The following is a 24,268-nucleotide window of genomic DNA, read 5'->3' as shown; positions in this document are numbered from 1 at the left end:
GACTCATACACTTAAATACAACTATAGAAGCCCAAATGCTTTACCGGTTTGTATTCCAGTTTACTTCAGATAATGAAAAGTGCAATTATCTTTAGTTTAAACTTTTCTATAAAGCCAGGGAGATGCAAAACTAAAGCATAAAATATTTAAAATGTGCACTACCGGCCATATTTATAACCAGACATGCTGCAGTAAGAAAATGACTTTCTAGGGAGTAGACTAATGCATGTCTGCTCTTTTCATGGACTGTTGGAGGACAATTTACTGTTGCAACATGCAATTAAATGATTAAATCCAAGCCCTGTTTTTCAAGCAAAACAGAAATATAACTGACATGTATTGAGATAATTGAATGTGAAACCAGTTGAGGAGAGATCAGCATTGCTTACAAAACTCTTACCACACACATGCATCAACTGATAAAAACACCTACAATAATTATACTGAACCTCTCAGTGTTGTCCTGCATGTTTGTATTAGACACAAATTGTGTTTATATCATAAGTGCACACTCAAGTATAGGCTGAAACATTGTATGAGAACAATACATGGACATTTGTTGGAGGATGATTGCCAGATATTTAAGCATTTCAAATAAAGTAATTGTTACTGGAGTGTCCAATTAAACTGTAGTCAGTCATCTATTTAGTGAATTTGTTTAATTTTGCCACACTAGTAAAACCAGAAACACAAGTTAGTTCAAGACCCAACTCTTTTCTAGCAGATATATTTGAGTAATTTATATGGAAAGAGTTTATTCTTACCGTCATGCTTCAGTTTAGTCCACTGTATGTGAGTATTAGGTTTTATCTTTGGTTCCGATATAAGAAATGGCTAATAATATATCTGATGCACGCACTCCTGGCCTGTACTCCTGTTGAGCCAGGATGCCACAGGTGTCTGCTCCTCCCTGTCTGGTTTTGTTCTCTCTCACTCTTCTCTCTCTCTCTCTCTCCCTAAATACACCTAAAGGTATGTGATTTACTTGTAACGTCACAACAAAGGGGAAAAAATATGTGGGTGGATCTTCTGTTTTGTTTTGCAATATATACTTACACAGGAAAAAATATGTCAACATGGTCAATTTAGGGGAAATACACAAACACACACACACACACATACATACATACATAAGGGTGTTTTTATCACATAGGAGGACTTTTCATCCAGTTGCATTAATTACCTTGAAACTTACCCGATACTTAACATTTACATGACAAAAAACAGCCTGAACATCACCCTAATTGAGTAAAAGTTTCAACTCTTAAGTTTTGTGGTTTTCATTGTGGGGACTCTTTTCTTTTTGTGGTTTTTGTGTGTGTAAAAAGGTGTTTTCCACGTGTTAGGGTGTACTTCTCGGAAACTTGATCAACAGGCCAGGTGAGTGTCTGTTTTGTAATCTCACCTGCGACTGCCTTCATGCTTCGTCATGGTTCGGAAGAAGCAGTTTGTCGCAAGGTGACTTGGATGACTTAGCTTTAAATTCTCACTTTGTTATTCTACAGAAGACTTGAGAAAGTAATACCAGCCCAAGATTTATAGTGTCTTATTTCAAAGGTGATTTTGTTTGATGCCTTTATTTCAATAGTGGGTGGCAGAGAGGAAACAAGGAATTAAGGAGAGCAGGTGGAAGTTCGTCATGCAGAACCTTTGTTAAGTCTGAAAAAATAACCCTTGTGATGTCATCAGGGTTATCTCACTTTGAGATTGCAGATACCTCCTTTTTTAATAGAAACCCTCTGTTACAGTCCAGCATCATGGAGAAAGGTATTTACCAGAAAGGGATGCTAGTAGCTGTATTATAGGAGGTGGGTATTTTTAGAGCTTGACGAAGGATTTAAGATAAGGAAACCATGGCCTCTGTTATGTCAACCATTTTTAAATGTTCTGTTTCTTTCAAGGCCCAGCTGATATGCAACTATAATATAAAAGGATATATTCACATTTTTTCAGGCCTGTCTTAAATCAATATTCAAGTGCCCAAATGAACACTTACACACGTTTTTCTTGCTCTAATCAGTCCTTATGTTCATACTGATCATTGAAACATCGTCTTCATAATGCACTTTCACTGCCAGTAATTGGGGTAAAGAAAATCTACTGTCCTCCCTCTTGTTCAAAAATGGATTTAAGTTGAGTTGAAACTAATATGAAGCTTCACTCTTCCTGATTAATCAAATCAAGTCATTATCTTTCAATGTGACTGTCTTTTTAGGGTCAAGTTCCCTCTTTTTGTTACGATCTTCCTACTGCAGCAGAACAGGAAAACACTGTCTGTTGAGAAATAACGAGGAACTTTTTATTGAAACTGACTGTCACTGTGGAAGACATCTACTCAAACTCAAATGACTGAAGCATCGTATTATCTTCAGATTAACTTTTGAATACATTTTTGCACAAAACATGGACATATTTTTAGTGCATTATGAAGGGGTCTTCGTCAATGTTCATATGGATGGACAACTGTATATCAACATCAAGTGGAATGGGTTAGGGTTAGGGTTCTTTCATCTTGCTTCTATGCAATGCAATCATTTCTTAACCAACTGTGCAAACTTTTAACACACAGGCCAAAACCACAGACGCATAACTAAAAACAACTATTCAAACTATCTTTTCTATTATGACAAAGGTTTTCTCAGCTGGGTTTGCAAACATTTACATAGCGTGCTAGTATGTGCCCTATCTTTTTTTTTATTATTGTACTTTCACATCACAACTCGTGATCCTTCAGACACCCAGTGCACTGCTTTTGAAAGCTCGATGATGGCTATTGGCTTCTACCAATAGGAGCACTTGACTGATTATTTTCCTCCAATCGGAGGCGTCCACAGCGGGGGAAACCGAGTGAGTACGGACATTGCCGAGGCACTTTAACTTCAACTACCTGCGTCAGTTGAATAGTGGTATGCGTTTGGTCGCCCGTTACTATCGGAAACACTTCAGAAGTATCTTTTTTGTTTTTCTCCGAGGACAGAAATGACACGACTGAAGATAATTTATATCCTCGGGGCGCTGCTGGTAGCACAAAGCGCTGCCATTATAAGGTAAATATCGTCTGTCAGCTAATGTTTTACCAACTAATTTGTTCTAATATTTAATGTCAGGCAGTCTTTTAACTTGTGGGAACTGAAAGGCATAATTGAAAGCAGATAACTAGGCGTATGTGTGTGTGTTAACTTCCTTATTCTGTTCTCCGACATGGTTAATTAGCTCCACCTGTATCCAATTAATGTGCGAATTTATTTAATAACACCGGTGCAATTCAAAATGTTTACCGATAACAGTACACTTTGTACAGCTTCAACATTAACATGACAATCCGACAGCTCTGTATCAGGAAGCTGCTGTTTTGCGCGCGTGCATCAACCACGCGCGCATAGTTGTGGTCGTGATGTTTATAATCCAATATGATGTTGCAGAGTTCCCCTTCATAAAACGAGAAGCCTACGCCGCCTGATGAGCGATAATGGGATGACTGTGGAGCAACTTCGGGCTTTGGCGAAGACTAGTGGCGCACCAGACAGCGCTCCCTCCCCCAGCGTGCCTGTAGAGAGACTCACCAACTTCATGGATGTATGTATGCCACACAGTCCATATGTATGACCTATAGTCTACTCAATACCCTCACAGTGACCTTATTACATCCTTATCGGAGGGGGCTAGTTCCTCACAGTTCCAGATGGGTAAAATGTCAACACACTGCTCCACTATGGCAGCATAATTCAAGAGTTTTGTAATCACACAAAGTACTGCAAGTCACGTTCCAAAGCCCAATATTTGAGCATTGGGTTAGGTAAATATTAGACTTTGGCATAGGTTTGACATCATGGGTTATTTTTTTACCATCTTATATTTTGATTCTTATTTCAAATAACTTTGAGGAATGATGAGACAGAACCAGCAATAAGAAATCGCTCTACATCTGCTCCTGAATGCAAACTAGTTTAGTTCACATGGATGTGGGAATGCTGTGGACACATAGTGGTGTGTGTCCTAATAGGTAAATGAGACAGAGAAGGTTGTTAGTTACACCTGTAATTTACTGCTAACGTTTCAAACATCTGCTGTGAACATTATATTATATTAAATATAAAATCTTTGTTCTGATTGTCTCCACAGGCTCAGTACTATGGAGCGATCAGTATTGGCACCCCACCACAGAACTTCACTGTGCTGTTTGACACTGGCTCCTCCAACCTCTGGGTCCCTTCCATTCACTGCTCCTTCTTCGATGTGGCCTGCTGTGAGTTTGCTTTTTGGGGAACTGATGCCTTCAGCATGTTTATACAGTGTTTGAATTTGTGTACAGTTTCCTGGAACATACTTGCTGTACTTCTCATACAGCAATGACTAAAATATCTCACACTTCTTGATTTTTCCATATGACTTTGTTAACTGAAGTGTGCATGCAATCATTTTGCTAGATCCGGGGGCTGTTTTTAACCACAGGGAGGTGAGCATTCATGCAGTTAATGACATCTATACATTTTCATCAGGGGTGCATCGACGTTACAACTCAAAGAAGTCAAGCACATATGTTCAGAATGGCACAAAGTTCTCCATCCAGTATGGCAGAGGCAGCTTGTCTGGCTTCATCAGCGAAGACACTGTCTCTGTGAGTTTGAAATCACTCTCACATTCCCTCGCTCACTCTGTCACATAGCCACTTTTGTTCAACTGCATTCCACAATTTTGAGGGTCATGCCATTCCTATCATTTCATTAGAAGACTTTTTCTGTTTGTGTTGACTTCTCGCTCCACCTCCTTTGCCCTGTTCTTGTAGGTGGCCAGCCTGCCTGTGCCTAGCCAGCAGTTTGCTGAAGCGGTGAAGCAACCTGGCATCACATTCGCCGTTGCTCGGTTCGATGGGGTCTTGGGTATGGCCTACCCCTCTATATCAGTAGCTAAAGTCACACCAGTTTTTGACATGGCCATGGCTGCCAAGCTGCTGCCCCAGAACATCTTCTCTTTCTACATAAACAGGTTGGTTTCTGATGGAAGAGGTACAAATAATACAAATATAATTCTGTTAAGCCAGCCGTGGGATCACTGTCCTCTGTACTGTACTTTGGTAACTCACGGAATTATCTTTTTCTCCACCTTTTCTATCAGAGACCCGAAAGCAGCTGTAGGAGGGGAGCTGATGCTGGGTGGGACAGATCCCCAGTACTACACTGGAGACCTGCACTATGTCAATGTTACACGCAAGGCCTACTGGCAGATTAAGATGGACGGGTGAGGAATGAACCCTGTGTGGCACATGAGACCCATGAAAGTACATGTACACACTGAACTAGACTTTATTGACAAATTTATTAGGATTTCACCTCAAAGAAGTGGGTAAATATGCAAGCAAAGGTCTTCATTTTGTACCCTTTTTAAATTTTAAGTTCTGCATTACTGCTTTGACTGTACATAAGCATGGACATTATAACAGCTCCCCAAAAGTGTAGGTGAAACATGTCGATCGCTCCCTGGTGGCTGCAGCGTAGGTTATAAGTTCTGCCCCCTCCATGTTAGTGAATGGGAAATGAGCCGGACTTTAAGTCATCTTAGGCATCGTGTTAATGTTAATGCATCTGCTTATTTTTCTGGTGAATTTGTTTTTAATCAGTTATTTAACAATTTTGGTGTCCTGAGTGACAGCTGTGACAGTCGCTTTCAAACTCGTCAGACGGTGGGATGGCTAAGGGGGCGTGTCCCGCAGGTTGTCATCCCACCATCTGACTCTACCATGCTGACTGGCTCCACATGAAATAACACAAGGAAGATATTTTGGCTTCACTTTTACATAGCAGCAGGAAGTGGAGAGACAATATCCATATTTATATATAGTCAATGCAATTACAGTAACATGATGATGCATTTCTGAACAGGTGCACCATGTTTCCTGCTGACCTGCCCTGTGATAAAGTGAACTGAGGACTCTTGTTTCTCTTTGCCTCACCCTACTGCTCCCTGTCTAACCTGTCCCCACAGACTTACAGTTGGCAACCAGCTAACTCTCTGCAAAGCAGGTTGCCAGGCGATCGTTGACACAGGAACGTCCCTAATTGTGGGTCCTAAGGAGGAAGTCAGAGCACTGCAGAAGGCCATCGGAGCTCTGCCCCTGCTGATGGGAGAGGTAGAGCAGATGCATGTATCTTGACAAAGCTCACTTAAGTTTTAAGAAAGTATTTCAGTATATTCTCCTCTCCCCTCTGTAGTACATGATTGACTGTAAGAAGATCCCATCTCTCCCTGTCATCTCCTTCAACATTGGAGGGAAGATGCTTAACCTGACTGGAGAGGATTATGTGATGAAGGTAGAGACACTAATGTCACAAGGATGACTCATTTCTTCATTGCTTTTAACCAATATTTAAACATTTTAAAGTGGACCTTTCTTTCAAGGATCATCAAATGTGAAAGTTTTAAAATGATCGGATGGCCTAATGATGATGTACATTATACACTGCTGCTCATATTAGCTTTGTCAAACTTTGTCCATCATTCATTACTGAACAATTATGGATCAATAATGCTTTCAGTGTACATATTAGATTAACAGAATGTGGGCAGATTTATTGTATCAGTGTATACTTGATGTTGACCAACAAGTAACAAGAAATTGCAATGCAGAAGTGCCAAAGAAGGTCTGAGGTAACTGAGAAACAGTCTCACCATTATGTCATTTTAACATCATCAGAAAGTATTGACAAGTTCATTTTCTGTAAAATGTTGTGCATGGTGGGTATCTTGGTGGCAAAGGTCACGAAAAACATATCTATTCGATCTGCATCAAGATTGTTTGTTAAAATATTAAACTTTTTTTTTTAATTTCAGTATCAGTACCTGTGTCAAACATCCTGTATCGGTCAGGGTTTTGTTTATATGGCCATACCTAAGAAAAGAAAAAAAAAAGTGTTAACCCAAATGTCTGATATTGTTTTGCTTTTGCTTTCTCATCTATTGCAGGAGTCTCAGATGGGTGTATCCATCTGTCTGTCAGGCTTCATGGCCATGGATATCCCGCCTCCTGCAGGACCCCTGTGGATCCTGGGAGATGTATTCATCGGGAAGTACTACACTGTATTCGATAGGAATGCCGACCGTGTGGGTTTTGCCCCTTCCAAGTAGTCACTGAAGACCGTTTGTATGATATTGGTTGCACTTCTTGACTTTTAAAAATCACTCCACGCAAAGCAAATGTTTGTTAATTTTGCATCATTTGATTTGCTGCAGTGAAATACATCTTAGTTATTATAGGTAACTCTACGGTCTGGATTTCCACCTTCATGTATCATATCTGTTGACAATATACATGAGAAACTGGTTCACTGGAAAGTTTCTCAAGTATAATTTCTACATTTAATAGTCGTTATCACACATTGAGAAAGTCATGCTAATGTGCTCTGCCATTAAACAAAGGGACAGCTTCAGTTTTTTGCACTTCTGTGAAGCTGCTTATGATTTTTTGAGCTTTAAAATTACATGTTTTATATGATAGTGTACAATCAGAACTATGCATTTATCTATTTATACACCCAATAATAATGTTTGTAATTTTGTGACTTTTGGGGAACAAATGCACCTCAAATTTTGATTGTAACCTTTCATTTCTAGCATCTGGACCACATTTTAAGTTTCTAATATCTATTAATATCATTAGAGCTACATTTACACTTTACATTGATCTCAGGATGGTTTTTTTTTTAAAATGGCAATGTTATGTGATACAATAAAGATTTTGATTGTCAAAAGGTTGATGGGTTTACTGAAGTGTAATCTGCCTCAGAGAGTGAAATCAGAATTGTGAGATTTATTAGATGTTTTGTTTTCTCTTTCAAGTAAGCTATGACAACTGTACAGAAAGTAATTTGAAACATTTAATGAAGTATACAAAGTGCTGCAGCGTTCAGCTCCAGAGCCAAACTTAAAAAAAAAAAAAAAAGATGATAAGAAAAAAAAAGCTGCTTGGGGGCAAAATACACAGCATGCAACACAGCATATGGCTAGTATGAACTCCACAAGGTAGAGGTAGTGATCTACTTTGGGTTTTGTTTTACAATAACATTACAAATGTGGCACAGTGACTCCCCTCACTTCACACAGCAGTCATTTGTAGCATCAACTAGGTCTGCAAAGAAAGACTCTATTAAGACTCACTGCGGATTAATGTTCTACCTGTACATCCAGAACAAAGCACTTAATGAAGCACAACAAGTGGTACTTTACATGTTGAATCATTGCAAATAAATAAATCTCTTTTTGGTTACAAATGTACAATAAATACAAAAATATTACCTGTTTCTCCTTTTATTATATGGATGATTATTTAACTGGATGCACAACAGAACTATTAATAACCCAAACCCCTCTGTACTGTACACTACTCAAACTGGGCTGAGGACTATGGGGACACTTGCTCCTTATCACTGCATTTCTCCATTCTAAGGCTAAAAGTGAGAACAAAAAGCAGCAATGTGATTATTTTGCACAACATATTTTGAATAGTGATTTACAGAGATACATAATAAACTCAACTTGACAGTCTGGCAGCTTCTGTATTGTCGTCAGTCCACCACTGACGTAACTCTGGGATGTAAAGCTGCATTGTATGCTAGGCTAACACCAGAAATATTGACTATCAAAGCTGCTGTTATAACGGAAAATCTTTGACCCCCTTGATCCAATCACGATCTAGAAGAGAATAGCACCTGTAATCTATTATTATACAAGCAGACCTGACAGGCACAAGCAGCCTGGTCTCGTGTTAGTAAAGATTCATTGCCAGAGCTGACCACTAACATGTCCTGTGCAACATGGTCTATTACTGCACTAATCCATGTCTGGCTACCTACCCAAGACACACCGGACCAGATCTGCACCTCTAGGTTAATCAGGGACTCAACTCGTGCACAGGCGTGCACACAGATATACACATAAAGGTAGTACAAAGGTAACAGGCTCCGTGCTCTAATGAAATCAGGCTTGAGGCTGATTCCCAAGTTAATACTGAGACTAATACACTAAATGACAAACACACAAAACCTGCTTGTACCGACCACGTTCACAGCAGTGTGCTGTTGGTTATTCTGACATTGCAGAGAGACAGTAGCTGAAAAACTATAATCCAGCTAAAAGTACTCTCTTGCTACAAAGATGGACCCACTCAGCACCAGCTAGTGTATGCAACCCATACTGAAAACTGCTTATCTTTGAAGGTTATCATCTAGAGTAAAGAGAATCTGAATTATACTTAAGACAAAGTTATACTGCTGTACGCCAAGATTTAATATCATTGATATGATGACCAGTAACAAGCCAAAACCAGCAGACAACACAAACTGCTTCACTTTTGACCAGCGTTTGTTGCAAATCTAGTGCCAAAAAAAGATTTCAGTGTTAACAGTGAAAACTAACCCGTGATGGAGGTTGTACAAGACAATAATAATTGGTTAATAAAGTGCAGCAGACCTGTGTAGCAAAGACAGAGATGTGGGCCTGGAGGAGAAACCTCCTTTTCATAAGAGCAAACAAAGAGCATGTCTGTATCACACAGATTAACGTCCAGTCACAAGGAAATATTTTCTCAAGGCCAAAATTGTTGTATGACAAGATGACGCTGCTGTAATTTTTGTTCAAACTTAATGAATGAGCAAGAAATTGGAAAATGCTTATTTCCACAAATGGTAGGTATTTAAATGTTCTTGGCTGAATGGCATGGAATTAGAAATATTAAGCAGACATCAACGAGTGTATATTCACCTTGATTTGGTAGCTAACACATGCAAGCAGCAAACACTCAGCAACACACACAGCCTAATGTTTGTTTTCACATTGTCTCCGGAAACATGTAAAGCTTTTATCTTGAACGCAGCCACTGTATTAATGAAGTTTTTCTTAGAAAATCTTGATTCAAAATAAAAATTGAACTCTATTAAAGATCGTTGGCTTGTTTCTTTAACTCAAGAATGTTGAGTCATTCAGGCTTATCAATTTGTCAACAATTTATTAGCTTATGGGTTTGCATACACACAATCAACATTACATCGTCTCTCGGCACAGGGGCATGGACCCATCTCACAACAGAGTCAACGACGTAACCACGGTTACCTTAATCTGTCCTCCTATAAAACAGTCCGACTAGTTTTAAAAGAGATCAAATATAATGCAGAGGCACATACTGCATCTCAATCTTCCCATTTTAATCCCTCCATCCTAATTCATTTGATCATAACAGCATTCTGACTCTTAACTTCATTAATACAATGGCTTTAGCGAGAGCCATGAACTCAAACTGGCCTTCATTTTTATCTGAGATTAAAACTGGATATTTGGATGATCACACCTCACATCACATACAGTTTATATATCAAGAGTCAACTGCTACTGCACATGTTCTCACAGATGTTCTCACAGATGTTTGTGAAGAGGCATTTAAGAATGTAGAGAGCATGTGTTTTGTGTTTCAGAAGAGAGGATGATTCCATGCAGCTGATCTTTTTTCTTGTTTCTTTTTTTGTTGTTGTTTATTTTTGAGCATCGTTATGGTTACAGGTCACCATTGACCACAAAAACAGTAGTTGACTTTTCTTTGACAGTTCATGTATTAAGTTGTCAGGGATTAGCTTCCACAGCAGTTCTCAGAAGCCCCTCAGGATCTGAGAGTGCACAGTAGAGCGTGTACCCGAGCTCGTCCACTTCATGTTCAGTCAACTCACAGAATAAATTAACTTTGGGGCTGAGGGCGCAGGGCAGCTTCCCAGCCTCTAGATGCCCCACTAGTGCTCGTAGCAGCTGAAGGAAGCGGTCAGCCAGCGCTTCCTGGGTCCAGTCGCCTTCTTTTTCGCTCAGCAGCAGGATGGCGTTGGTGAGCTGGCTGGCGTTGAGCCGGTTAAGGGCAGGGTTGAGCTTGCACATGGCCTTTGCCACCTTCAGGCAGGCGCATCGGCAGCCTCCGTCCTCTTGATCCAAGGCCCTGAGCCGCGCCGTCTCCGCCACACGGAAGCTCTGCCGCCACAAGTTTTCATGGCGCTCCGCAGCAAGCCGATGTGGTTTGGCGATTAGCGAGGTCCCATCCTCCATCACTAGTAATGGTAGAAAGTCCACATGCAGCTTCCGGTTCGTCTCGTACTGCACCTCCAGGGTCAGCGTTTCTGAGGGAACCACAGGACGGATGACATAGTCAAGGACGCTCCCTATAGCTGGCCAGTTGATAGAGTTGACAAGCTTGTCAAAGACATCGAGGACTGATTTAGGGGAGAGGTAACCTCCGACCATGCAGCGGTCCCAGTAGCTGCTGTTCCGTGGGAAATATTCCAAGTTCTCCCTGCGGACCAGCCAGAAACCTGGGACGTTCATGATGGTGTCCTCCCCAGGGATGGACGACCACAGGTTCTTCTCCAAGATTAGAGGCACCATCAGCTGGGCGTGGTCTGCTGTCACCACCTAGGATGAGGAAGAAAGGGGAGGAAAAAAAAAACTTGTTTGAATAAACTTAAACTCCTACATCTAATAAGGAAGGACAAAATATGTGTAACCTCTTACCTGCAGGTCATCATACAGACTGCCACTCAGGTACATCTCTCTGAGCGGCATGTCGGGCAGTTTGGCATGAAGGAACACCCTGAGCTCAGCACAAATGTCCAGCGCTGCCCTCCTGGCCGTAGCCTGCTCCTCAGTAGGGATGTCCACATTATTCTGGTAGAACTCCCACAGATGTTCCTGCAGGGACAGACGCATCCGGGCCCGCAGAAGGTCTGACTGTGTGGCTCCACTGCCTCCCATAGCAGCTCGACCCACGACCCTCCGCAGACAGTCTGAAGAGATTGTGAGCAAATGAAAGTTAAAAAATGCAGTTATGTTTAATGCTAAGAGTTCTTCTTCTTCACCATTTCAGAGAAAGGGGAGGCAGTGGGTAAAAGTTGCAAATGATCTAAAGAGGGTCATCTAAAAACTAACTTAATGTAATCTACAAGTCTAATTGAAGGTGTGAGAGACCAGTGATATTAAAACAGTTGTTGACTAACTACAGCGCTCAAGAGAGACAGCACCCACTGTAAAGGAAGATCAAGAATCCTCCAAATAGGCTGTCTGTCAACAGATAAACAACTTGAGAAACAACAGCAGACTGTAAAGTCTAAACCAAAAATATGGCTGGTCAATGTAACATGAGACACTTGAAACCATAACGTAGAACTAATTTAGCATAACATAAATTTTGTAATTGGTTTTCCTCACCTGGTTCAAAAGCATGCGAGGAGGTAGGCAGAGACTGCAGCGACCTGCTAACTGTGGACTTCATGTCATGATTCAGTACCCGAGGTGATGAACCCATCCAGGTGGGCTCCTCCCAGCTCCTCTTTCCTGTCTGTTCCATCTTGGTGGGGCTAGTAGGAGCACTTATGGCACGGTCGTACATCTGTACAACAAAGTGTGCACATTGTAGGTTCTGGTATGGATACTTAGCCTTTAATCGCACGTGAGAGTGAAGGGTATGGGGATAAATACTGTCACACTTACTCTTTTGACAGCCAGCGTTGCAATCCCAAGCATAGCTGCTCCTCCCACTCCCAGCACAAGCTTGGCATTGGAAAGCATGAAGTCGATGGCTGTGCCGATCCCATTGTCATCTTTCTTCCCTTTACGGTCTCCATTTACCCCTGCCATCCTGCTGCTGAAAACAGACGAGGTAAAGAAAGTCAGACATAGTTCTACACTGGCAGAAAAATACATTGTCTTTGTTCTGTATCTTCACTCAGAGGCTACAAAATACATATGCTGATAACCAGATTCTCAAGTTTAGCAATGTCACACACACACAGCTGTGACATCACCTCAACCTCTCAATCAGCACTGATCTGATAACAGTGGCTGGAAATTCAATGACCAGCCACATGACCTGCAATCTTTGCACAATCCTTCAAATCTAAGTTGGCCACAATCCCCCACAAAGAACATCCCAGGTGTAAAAATGTTCACAATTGACTAGGTATTGTCTTAATTGTTAACCCACCTGGGAGATACACCTCCAGATGACCGTTATCCCACCTCCAGATGACCTGTAACCCCTTCCCCCTACATAAGACCGCCCAATCGGCTGTTGAGGAAGAACTGGCCCCTCTTCAGTGCGTCCTCCTTATCTTCAGCTACCGTCAGGGCTTGGCAGCGGCGAAACTCGCGAGCCACGGCGTGACGGTAGTAATTACGGTCGGTGTACTGAAGGTGACGCCCTGCACGGAGCAGCGCCCGGTACAGCTCCAGCACGGCACTGCGAGACCAGCCGCCCATTAGGGACCACACATGGAGAGGGGGGACACCCTAGCACCTGGGTAGAGGAAAGCAGAAGTTATGTGATGAAGGAACTGAAATTTACAGATAATGCAGTTGTATGAGTTTTGGGGAACTGGATGACTCAGGGTGACGCAATGGCAATACCCTGAAGATCAGTGACGCACTAAAGCTAAAAATTAACGATGACAGTGGTTCAGTGGGTATCAATGGATGGGGAAGGGGTGGAGGATCATGTGTAGAGCTGCAACAATAAGTTGATTAAGTGATTAAACAATTAACAGTAAAATGAACGGACAACTATTTTAATAAGTAATTAATAGAGAAACATTAAAGCATGGTTCCAGGTTTTCAAACTTAAGAATTTGTTGCATTTCTGGGTCAATGGGATTCTGGGTTACAATGAACTTAATATTTTTTGGACTATTGGTCAGACAAGATATTTCAAGGTGTCATATTGGGCTTTAGGATGGAGCTTTTTCATAGTTTTTTGAGGTTTTACAGAAACAATTGAACAAGAAAGTCATCAACAGATTACTCAATAATAACAATTACCTTTAGTCCCAGCCCTAATAATGTATAACATAGCATCATACAAGTCAATACAGTTGAATATTTAAGAGATTACGATATCATTAGATCATGCTTTGCACTTAAAAAGCTATGTTATGCAAGATATCGTCGGTTTTAGCAACCTGTCCTTCACTTTTAGTCTACAGTCATCATGAAGTAACATCTAATGGCAGTATTGACTATGGATGTCAACAGTTATCTCAGTTCTTCTGTCAACACGTTGAGCTTAACTATCTTTGCTTAGTAAGCCAATAGGACTAAAACGTTTAATTAACATTTAAGAGCACATCACTTTAAAACCAAACGCTATTAAACCTGCTGTTTATCTGTAGCATCATGGCAGAAATGGTTAACACTCCTTACATAAACGCGTCGCTGCAGTTTCAGCTCGTACAGGCTGCAAGTTAGCTTACAACCCTGCAAATGTGACAACTTAAACCACTCACTGTCTACATCGACTGTTATGTGTCCATTGTCACGACATATAATAAAATATAGGCACAGTAAGCTAACGAGGTGAATGAGTCTTTAGAAAATGGCTGGTTCGACGGAAAGTCACACATCTCTTGACTAGCTTGTGTTAGCTTCTCACGCTTTACTAGCTGTTGGGCTCGGCAGGCGCTGACCTTACCTTTAGCCAACCTTACTGACAAGACACAGTGATAAAAACACGCAGAGGACAGTGGAGAAGCAGAACAACAAGCACACACAGCCAAGAAAACACAGGCCAACCTACGCTGCAGAAACTAGACCAAGGATTTTATCTTCTGTCAGAGGAACAGCCCTCCTCAAGCCGGGGTCAGACTCGCTAGCCACAACCGGAAGCAGATAGTTGACTACTCATGTAGTGCATCCGGGTTATGATGGGTTGTTTTGTATTTCATTTATTATGACACTTTAAGCTTATTTTATTGTTGTTATTCTATTGTTGTTATACTTATCTGCCAGATGTGAATGTCAGTCCGAAAGAAATATAAGATTTAACTGATATCCTGAGGGGAAATTCGCATGTTACAGCAGTGCAGGAAACAACAGATGAGAAAATAAGAGTAATACAAACAAAATAACTCAAGTAAATTAAATTCAATCTATATACATTATATGCATTGTAAACAGTACAACATTTGTTTGTTTGTTTTTTAAATTAAAAAATAACATGTGCAAAAGTAGTTCTGGTAGATGTAGCTATAGTTAAATATGTACAGGCTATATTTAATATGCAGTAGTGTCATCTATAAGAAGCGTGTGTGTGTTTGTGTGTCTGTGTATGTGTGTATGCTGTTTTGTTTTTCTTTTGTCTGTTTTTACATTTGAAATATAGTTAAATGATTAGGGTTTTTTTGTTTTGTTTGTTTGTTTGTTTTTACTAAATAATCCTCCTTAACTAACTAATTACTGGACATATATCAGTTTGTAGTCAGTCTATAACCATAAGGTTATAAGGTTGGAGATTATATTTTACTTTCACATAATTTTTCATCAAGAACACTGCATTTTTACACACAAACATCTAGTACACAATTCAAATTTGACAGGGAAAGTCTTTTTTCTGTATCTGATATATAATAATATATATAATAACATATAATATATAAATATATATTTATATAAATATAAATCTCTGTATTTGGAGTCATTAAAAAATTACCAACCTTTATAAAAACTTGAAGTCATATAGTATTTCCTTTTTTTTTCATTATATTGGAGAAGTGAAAAGTGGAAAGTCCCAAATGCTGACGGTATAAACCTTCAACAGGACAGCTCATTCTTCAACCTCTGAGGAATGCTGGCCATCAATACGTCAGAGAGACTTACAGACTTCTCACTCACCAGACCATCAACACAATGTCCTGTGAATACCAAAGATCATAAATAGGAGACCCTTGACTTGGAAAGACACATTTCCAAGAACAATGTTCAGGAAGATGCACACAGACATCCAGAGAGAATTAAATCTTCAATCAGACTATACATACACATGTATATTAAAGGTGATTGAAAAGAGTAAATTTAGGAAAGTTACTGGTAGCAACAACTTTTCTAATGATGTTTAGAAGTCTCTTAAAACAGAAATGATCCCAAATTACTACTTAGTTACAGAGGCTTTAGCCTCATCAGCACTGTAAATAAAATGTATTGATCATTCTTAATCACAGACCTATAGATCATCTTGAAAGGATAGTGATGTTTCAGAAATCATTCTCTCATTAACTGCTCCCTACTCATTATTAGTCCTATGTTGAGAACTAAATAGCCACCTCATAGGCAAAGTGTAAAAATATTTCACTTCTAGTTTTTGCTATGAATCAAGATAAAATAATAATAATATAAGTGGGAAATGTCAAATTAGAATTACAGGCCTGAGTGAGCTTATGTAGTAATAATCTTAGGTCTTGTGAACCCCTCTGACATTATTTAAGGTGTTTTATTGTAGACCTTTAAGAAAGAGATCATTCCATGTACAAAATCATTTCTCATCTCCAAATGTTACTTGTGATTCCCATGAAATGTCAGATACAACTGATCAACACAAGATCATTATAGTAGATTACCAGAGATACACAAGTGAGCTTTTTAAACTCATTCATTTTAACCATAAAAATGCTGTCAGATTGTGTCATTGTGTCATATTATGTAGTTTCTGTTTGAATTACTTAATGCAGTACAATGTAGTACTGTAGCGTCAATGTGTCAATTATGTAAATGATTTACAGGATAAAAGACATGTAGTATAATTGTGCACACCATACACAGTGAATTGAATGCCACCATGCTGGAATAGTCTGATAAGCCTAATTCAATATTTCCTGACAGAATACTCCAGTGCATGTACATTAAAGGATGAGTTCAATATTTTTTAAGTGTGTCTTAAAACAAACACAAACGAACATTGAAACAGGGTTTTCTTGATTAAATAATTCCTCCTATTCATACTGGCCATTCAAATAGAGGTCATTTTATACTAAAAAGACTGCAACTTTAATGGATATACACTTGACTTGATATACTCAGATTTTTGAAGCTTCATACTAGTGCCAGATAAACTTTGGTATTTATTTTTGTCAATGTTTTCCCCCATCACTTACATTGTATCAGGAAGAGGGACATAAACAGCATAAACAGTTTCAGCGTTCACATTGGCATCAGGCCATTGTTTTGAGATGGACTTGGAAATGTGTACCTATCCTTTAATAGTAATAGCAAATCAATTTATTTGCAGTGTTGGCCCTCATGATATCCATTTTGTATCAAATGGACATGTGCAAATCACAGATCAGACAGGCCTTTAGTGTGCATACTGCTGGACTTTCTGTCTTTGGAGTCTATTCATAAAAATTGTCTTGATAAACTTTGAATAGAATATTGGAAACAGACTTCTTGTTGACATTGAATTTGAAATGCAATGGAGGCCTTTGCCAGGTGTGTTTGGGTGGAAGATGGTCATATTTTCAATGATACATTTCACTTAATATATTTAAACCCACTCTCCAAGGTTCTGTATGGATTTGTCTGTATGTACTTGGATTTGCATGTGTGTGCACACATTTGTCTGTGAGAGTGCCTGGGCTATGTGTATATGTAAGTGTGCGCAAACCATAAAGATGAACACTTGTATACATGCACACTATTCTTGCACTCAACATTCCCAACTGCTATTCCTAATTACTGGAACAAATTGGCAAAGAACAATATGTTGGTATGCAAATTATGTCCTTTATGAAAACATCAAAATTGTCATCTTTTAAGTTGCATCATGAAATATTTATGATCTGGACATCATATCAACTGACTTTGCGTTCATCATATCAATGCAGGGTTCAGTCATTTTATGATTATGCTTAGGTATGCTAAAATGACTCACTGATAAGTTGTTGTAGTATAACTAGTAGACAAAGATTGGGCCAGTCTGTTCTGTTGTCATTGTAAATAGATTATCTACCATGTAAAATTAGCTTGTTGTCTGACACATCTGGTGAATAAAGACAGCATTAAATTTCATTACCAATGTCACACTGTGATGTAATTTAATATCTCAAATTAAATTTCTACATTTACACACAAATTTTAGCTTTGTGATATTTGTCGCTGTGCCAAGGAGCAGGGCCCATTGGCCTTTTCAGTAATCCATCCAGATCAGATTTCAGATCTATTTATTTGGTGTCTGTTATCTGTTTAAAGGTTAAATAAAAACATTATTACTTAATCAAAAAAGAAATGGTACATGATCACAAAAATTATGCACATAAAAAGACAATAAGAGAGAAATAAAACAAATCATTATATTATAGACCAAAAGACAGAATTTGCTTATGGCGAAGAATTAGTACTTTAACATATGTGTTTCTTTATGCTGTCATTACATAGTCTGAATAAGCTATAACCCAGTCTTACACCAGCACATGAAGATACTGACACAATTCAGGTTGCACTTGCACTATCCTTGTCATTTCACCTAGCAGTTACAGATGCTGTAGCTTTGTCCCTAAGAAAACAATCAACTCTTAGTGTAATATGTTAACATTTAAAGTTAAACTAATAAGTTACCTCCTGTAGCCTCAAAATTAACTTCTTTTTTTTCCTGCAATGATGCCCTCAGCTTGTGAGGCACTGCTAAAAAAACTCAATTTTCAGAGATATTGTCCTTTGAGGGGTGACAGGGTAAGTTGGGACTTAGGCTGCAGGAAATTTCATCTTTTATGGTTAAAATCCATAATGTGCAATCCTCTTTGGCCCTGTTATTACAAATAACATCACATCTAAGGACTGGAAAAACTCAGAGAGTCAGAGTACTGATGATCAGGGCATGTACTTCATTCCTTTCATCCTAGGAATGATGTGGATATCTCTGATGTCATCATGCTGAAGCAGCCAACACAGGTAGCGCTCTGTTCCCATACCCCATCCACTGGTGAGGAGTGGTTTCACCTGGCGGATGTTTAGGTACCACTTGTAGGGCTGCTCTGGCACTGCATGGTGTTTGAGAGCCTCCTGTACCATCTCAGGGGTGGAATGACGTTCACCAAGACCCACAGTTTCACCCAGCCCCAGCAGAAGGTCAGATGCTTTGGCTTTGCATCGCCCAGTGCCCTCCACATATGCTTGGTAAAAGGGAACTCCTAGATGGTCCATCTCAGTCAGCCAAACTGCACCACCATATTTCTCTATCAACACTCGCTCTCCTTTGCGTGTTAGCTTTCGGCCAAACTGGGGCTGGCCATCTTGTACCCATTCTAAGCAGTCAGCAGAGGGCATCATGGGAATGGCCTGGTCTAGAGTGACTCTTGGTAGTGGGGTTCTTCCATCCAGTTTACTCAGCATGGCTTTGACGTGTGTCAGGGTCCCAGCAGTGTTGAGGATTATATCGCTGTGTTTCTTCAACATGGACTTGGTGAGGTGAGCCAGGTATCCCTCTGCTATGGAAATGGCATTGTCCATGTCACCCAACAGTTCACACTCCACGTGGTAGAACTGGTTCAAATGTGTGGCATCAGGATCTTCCCCTCTAAAGCTGGGCGATATATAGTAGGTTCCTGGAAGGTTCTCCTGAAAGCGAAGGAAATATTCAAGAACAAACTGCATTGAATCAGCCAGGTAGATGTCCTGGCCCAGCAGGTTAACAGAAACTGGCTCGGAGTCAGATCCCAGGCCCATTGGTGAGGAGATGGTGTCTGTGGTGAGGGGAGTGAGAGCGTAGGAGTACCGGCAGGAACTGTGGAAATATTCCACTGTGCTGTGGAAAAGAGTGTTTTGAATCTGGAACAAGTTGCGGTACCATTGGCTCTTGATGGCAAGTGTGGAGTGGGACTGAGGGTCTTCCCATGAGTGTGGAGGCCTGCACTGGGTGATTTTTGTGTGGATCTTTTTGAGAGTCTCAGGGTCAGCAGCTGGGCCACTCAGTGATGACACATATCCTGGGTAGCTTTGGAAACATTCTGGTTGTGGTTTGGCAGTCTTAATGCCATCTGGTGAAGGTAACAAAGGGATCAGCTTGACATGAGCGTAGTCAATCTCAAAGCCCTCAAAGATCAGAGCAACAGCTCGAGCTCTCATTCCTTCTTCCAGTAGTCGCGCAACTTTATAAGTGGCCAGGATCAGTGCTTCATAGTCACACTCTCCTAGTTTGAAGATGTCGCTGGGCAGTGGTTTGCGTGGCACCACAACAGTTAGCCCTGGAGTGTTTGGGTACGGTGTTAGGAAGGCAACATGCTCGTTGTCTTCCCACACTCTCCACTGCTGCTGATCTCCACGTACAATACGACTGAACAGGTTTTCATCAGAAGGGTCACCAAAAAAGTCAAAGCAAGAAGGTGCATTTGATGTTGGCAGTCCGTTTCTGATCTTGGCTTGAACCTGGGTCAGTGCTTCATCATCCCAGCGTGGGCCACTTTTTGAGGTGCAGTAGCCGGGGTCGTAAGTGTGAAATTCCTCTTCACTGGCAAGATGGGGCTGCCACTTTGACTCTAAACCATGAAGTGGGAGCACTCTGATTTGTGCTGGCTGATCTGGGCTTGGATTGAAAACCAAGGCACAGCGCTGCACTCCCAGTTGCTCACATAGCAAACTTGACACCGCTTTTGCTCCTTGTAGCATGGCCACATAATCAGGTGCAGCTAACTGGAAGATGCTGCTTACCCCACTTAAAGTTTTTCGAGTCAAGATGGTTGACCCAGGGATCCAAGGGCTTGGATCGAGGTAGGCAACCAGCTCATCTGTTTCCCAGATCACATCAGAGAAGCTCTTTAAGGGCCTTAAGACCTCCACTCTTGAAATGCCACTTATCATTGAGGCCACAAACATCACACCAGCATTTGTTTCAATGATGGCATCACCTTTAGTGTCCACAGCAATGATTCCTGCACAAACCCCTTCCAGATTTTCAGTCATCACTTCTCTACATGCCTGCCTAAGACTATAGCCTTTGTGATGGTAGAGGCTGGCTATTTTCTCTGCAACTGTGTGCCTCAGGAACACATCTCCATCTCCAGAGCAGCTAATAGCTAACATGTCATCAGCATATATTCCTGCCCCCACAACTGCTGTATCCCCAACTCGCCCTTTCAGCTTTCCTACTAACCCGCCAGTGGATGATGCAGCAGCCAATCCATGCCAACGATCTAAGGCCACAGCTCCAACTGTCTGAGGGTGATTGTTTTTTGAGATATTTCCAGCACTGAGTTTTGCATTCAACTCTCTGTGACGTATATCAGTGTAGAAATACTCAGGCCCAACAGGCTTCCCCTTCTCCTCCAACCCTTGCAGAAACTCCTCAGCCCCATCTCCCACAATGAGTGAATGAGAACTTTTCTCCATGACACATCTGGCTGCTTTTATTGGGTTCTTCACACTTTGCACACAAGCAACAGATCCTGACCTCAGTGAATTGCCATCTACAATGGTTGCTTCCATTTCATTTTTGCCATCTTTGTTGAATACTGAGCCTTTGCCTGCATTGAACAGGAAGCAGTCTTCCAGAGCTTCCACTGACCTCTGAACTGCATCCAAACTCCTGCCACCTTGTTGAAGTACTTGAGATCCAAGGGTTAAGGCTGTCTGCAGAGCAAACTCAATAACCCCAATCACATGGGGGTTCAGCATCATCTCCTCTCCAGCACCACCGTGAATCACCAGAGTATGGTCTGGGCTCATTCCTGTGGTAGGTTCAGAAGTAGTTTTGTGGTTGTTTAGGCTCCCTGCGCACTGGTATATCTCTCCATTCATTTTCTCAGTTTGACCCTGTTTGAGTAGACACTCCAAGGCTCCCATTTGGCATGCAATGGCATATCTGACAGCTAGAAGCATCACTAACTTCAGGTTTACCTTCAAGTTTTCTTGAAGCTTCTCCAGTGTCAGAGCAAAGCTCCCTTTGCCATTAAGCACAATGCGAACCTTGTCTCTCTTGCCCAGGTAGGTTATAGCCAGCTGGTCTTGGGCATAAACATTTCCTACTCCACACTCCACACCCTCCTTCAGATCTGTACCTGTGAGGTACACAGATGGACATCCAAAGGGGTCCAGAAACTTCTTCAATGGATTGTCAGATGGCAAAGATCGACGCAGGGCAGCTAGGTGGGGACCAACACCGTGACCACTTTTGGTGTTTTTGATGAGGCTTTTGTGTTCCAAAAATGCAACATGGAACAAGCGTAGGAGGTCAGTAGTGTATTGCATTGTCTTGTTTGGGCTAATGCAGGATGCCAAGGCACCTACTAACTTGCGTGACTGCATGGTGAGTGAGTATGTAGGATCACAACGGCCATGTTTATAGTGGCGCATATGGGTTGGTGTGACAAGTATGTGATTGACAGCAGATTCCCCAAGAGTTTGCATCAGGGAAAGCTGCAAAGAGAAGTTGATCCAAGCATCATAAAGGCCTCTCTGCCCTCTGAGAGTAGAAAAGACATCAGGATAGGAAGACACATCAAAAGTGAGAACTGGATTTGTCACTTTCAAGTCAGGGCTTGGCTTGGGGATATTCACCCCTTGCAAGGGTAATGTTAAGGGAGTTGGGAAAATAGAATTAGCATTAGCAATGTTCACTTTGACAGACCCGTTCACATTTTCTGTGTCAGTATGGACAAGGTTTAAGTCGGCTGTCTCAGACAGATGATACACATGCTCAGTCACAAGCCCTGCCACCATCCCATCCACAGCACTGTGCTCAAACACCATCCCAGCTGTGCTGTCCTTGAACACCACCAGATTCACCACCTGTCAAAAAATAGAAAAACAACAATTGGTGTGCTTTTAGTCCACTGAAAATAAAACTTATAAGTGGATTATTTTTCTGTTAATGTTGAAAATGTTATGCACATATTATGCCAATGTCACTAGCTGGTTTTCTTAATGTCCTCATTTAGACTAGGTTTCCTGAGTGGCAATGAACCGACTACTTTTTGATGGGCCAATGAAAAATTGCAGCTCAAGATGTGTTTGTTAATGTAAATCTAATTAACTCAGCTATGCTCTGAGAGTGTAACTACTCTGTCATATAGAACATTACAATGTTTATTTAAATCATGGTATAAATCATGTCATAATGTGGTTTGCCTTATTTGACCTCAGAATTAGATGCAATGGCAATGTGGAAAAGATGCTAAACACAGAGCCTGACATGTATGTTATATGCCAATTGAACCAATGTCAAATATTCTCCATCTAATCTGCAGCTTTTTAAAAATCTTTATCCAGATACTATCCAATACCTTATCATAGTATCTCAGACACGGACTGTCTCCTCCCCCTCCCAGTCTCACTGCATTGAGGACATCAGACAGTTCAGAGGGTGCATTGTGGTCTTCCAGACATAGTGCCAGCACGGCACTCTCCATCAGCCCCAGTGATGCTGCTTCTGCTCCTCCTTTCCCCAGGATCTCTTCCCTGATGGCAGCCCAGGTTTTGCGCTCCAGAGCTGAGAGACTGCAAATGACTGAGGGATCATTCTGTTTTTCTGCACTGGGTTGATCTACCACCTTAGCCAAATGGTTGTAGATGTCAACAAATGATCGAGCAGAAACTGGCCCACCAGTGCTTGGACGCCACAGTATGTCAACAGGGAACACTCCTGCAGCACAGGTGATGATGGCATGAAGGCTCTCTGTGTAGACCTGGAGACAAAGATTAGAAATGGCTCACGATACAGGGAAATAAACGAATTGAAGATTCAACCTAACACATTTTAGTTTACTGCCAAAAATAGAAAGTTTAAAATTTTCTCCCTACTTCTACCAGTAATCTCACCTTTATTTCATCTCGATTCCTGCCAGGAATCCGGCTGGCAGCGAATACCTCAGACTGCTGTGTGCGCTCCATTGGCACATCACCTTCCAATAACAAGGGCTCACTGTACAGCTTTGCTGCTGCCCAGAGCAGAGCGGCTGCCCTCCCCAGCTGGGTACATTTCTTTGATTTGGACGGAAGAAGTACAACAGGGAGGGCTGTGGAAGTAGGCAGGGGGTCGAAACAAGATAACAGACTTCTCTTGAACTGCTCTGTCACCCAATTCTCTTGGCCTGCAGCACTGGTTGTTAATTTCTGCTGGGCCTCTTGAAGGAACTCCTTCTGCTGTTCCAGCGTGCTTTTGAACTCGGGGTAAAGATTGGGACTTAAGGTGAGCTGTAGGACACGGCCCACCTCTTGCAAGGTGACATCCAACTCTGGAACAGGGTAGTCTTGAAGATTCATCCTGTTAAAATGACAGAGGCTTGAAAGAGAAGGAAAAAAAGAAAGAAAAGAGAGGAAGAATGAATGGTGAAGTCAGGTATTATGTGTGGGACTGTGTGTCACAACAGCATTAGACACACAGCAAAAATAAGATGTATGTTTTTACATATACATATAGGTATACATGTACTTTTGTTAACAGCCTTAATAAACAGCTTAAACACAGTGCAGCTTCACAGGAAACCACATTCATTTG

General features: G+C 41.1%; 4 protein-coding genes across 5 annotated transcripts; 1 reads left to right on the top strand and 3 right to left on the bottom strand.

Annotated features, from left to right (window-relative positions):
- Positions 1 to 2,860: 2,860 nt before the first annotated feature.
- Positions 2,861 to 8,294, top strand: napsa (napsin A aspartic peptidase). Its single transcript, XM_053337990.1, has 9 exons — positions 2,861 to 3,047; positions 3,423 to 3,576; positions 4,123 to 4,246; positions 4,500 to 4,618; positions 4,787 to 4,986; positions 5,116 to 5,238; positions 5,983 to 6,127; positions 6,210 to 6,308; positions 6,961 to 8,294. The coding sequence occupies exons 1-9, from the start codon at positions 2,980 to 2,982 to the stop codon at positions 7,120 to 7,122; spliced, it is 1,194 nt and encodes a 397-aa protein (XP_053193965.1). The 5' UTR covers positions 2,861 to 2,979; the 3' UTR covers positions 7,123 to 8,294.
- Positions 8,295 to 9,698: 1,404 nt separating this feature from the next.
- On the bottom strand, positions 9,699 to 12,657 carry mief1 (mitochondrial elongation factor 1). The gene is made up of 4 exons (XM_053337987.1): positions 12,511 to 12,657; positions 12,229 to 12,409; positions 11,536 to 11,807; positions 9,699 to 11,436 (listed from the first exon to the last, which is right to left on the bottom strand). The coding sequence occupies exons 1-4, from the start codon at positions 12,655 to 12,657 to the stop codon at positions 10,606 to 10,608; spliced, it is 1,431 nt and encodes a 476-aa protein (XP_053193962.1). The 3' UTR covers positions 9,699 to 10,605.
- A 408-nt stretch (positions 12,658 to 13,065) lies between these two features.
- Positions 13,066 to 14,663, bottom strand: LOC128378463 (MIEF1 upstream open reading frame protein-like). Of its 2 annotated transcripts, none has more exons than XM_053337988.1 (2): positions 14,588 to 14,663; positions 13,066 to 13,315 (listed from the first exon to the last, which is right to left on the bottom strand). In XM_053337988.1, exon 2 carries the CDS (start codon positions 13,276 to 13,278, stop codon positions 13,066 to 13,068), a length of 213 nt encoding a protein of 70 aa, XP_053193963.1. In that variant the 5' UTR covers positions 13,279 to 13,315; positions 14,588 to 14,663. The 2 variants fall into 2 exon arrangements, with proteins under 2 accessions (XP_053193963.1, XP_053193964.1); XM_053337989.1 differs by having other exon boundaries at positions 14,584 to 14,608.
- A 3,985-nt stretch (positions 14,664 to 18,648) lies between these two features.
- Positions 18,649 to 24,033, bottom strand: si:ch211-256m1.8 (uncharacterized). Its single transcript, XM_053338856.1, has 3 exons — positions 23,590 to 24,033; positions 23,055 to 23,456; positions 18,649 to 22,560 (listed from the first exon to the last, which is right to left on the bottom strand). The coding sequence occupies exons 1-3, from the start codon at positions 24,031 to 24,033 to the stop codon at positions 18,649 to 18,651; spliced, it is 4,758 nt and encodes a 1,585-aa protein (XP_053194831.1).
- Between the last annotated feature and the right edge of the window lie 235 nt (positions 24,034 to 24,268).

This window comes from Scomber japonicus, chromosome 18 (assembly GCF_027409825.1).
Source record: "Scomber japonicus isolate fScoJap1 chromosome 18, fScoJap1.pri, whole genome shotgun sequence".
NCBI classification, from domain to species: domain Eukaryota; kingdom Metazoa; phylum Chordata; class Actinopteri; order Scombriformes; family Scombridae; genus Scomber; species Scomber japonicus.
The sequence above is the reverse complement of the archived record's forward strand: the minus strand, read 5'-3'. Positions and strand labels throughout refer to the sequence as shown.

Coding starts and splice junctions, on each gene's coding strand:
- napsa (XM_053337990.1), top strand. CDS start 2,980: ATGACACGACTGAAGATAATTTATATCCTCGGGGCGCTGCTGGTAGCA. Junction 4,619..4,786: donor TCAGCGAAGACACTGTCTCT/GTGAGTTTGAAA, acceptor CTGTTCTTGTAG/GTGGCCAGCCTGCCTGTGCC. Junction 5,239..5,982: donor TGGCAGATTAAGATGGACGG/GTGAGGAATGAA, acceptor CTGTCCCCACAG/ACTTACAGTTGGCAACCAGC.
- mief1 (XM_053337987.1), bottom strand. CDS start 12,657: ATGGCAGGGGTAAATGGAGACCGTAAAGGGAAGAAAGATGACAATGGG. Junction 12,410..12,510: donor CAACGCTGGCTGTCAAAAGA/GTAAGTGTGACA, acceptor TTTGTTGTACAG/ATGTACGACCGTGCCATAAG. Junction 11,808..12,228: donor CTCGCATGCTTTTGAACCAG/GTGAGGAAAACC, acceptor CAATCTCTTCAG/ACTGTCTGCGGAGGGTCGTG.
- si:ch211-256m1.8 (XM_053338856.1), bottom strand. CDS start 24,033: ATGAATCTTCAAGACTACCCTGTTCCAGAGTTGGATGTCACCTTGCAA. Junction 23,457..23,589: donor GGAATCGAGATGAAATAAAG/GTGAGATTACTG, acceptor CTTTGTCTCCAG/GTCTACACAGAGAGCCTTCA. Junction 22,561..23,054: donor GTCTGAGATACTATGATAAG/GTATTGGATAGT, acceptor ATTTTTTGACAG/GTGGTGAATCTGGTGGTGTT.
- LOC128378463 (XM_053337988.1), bottom strand. CDS start 13,278: ATGGGCGGCTGGTCTCGCAGTGCCGTGCTGGAGCTGTACCGGGCGCTG.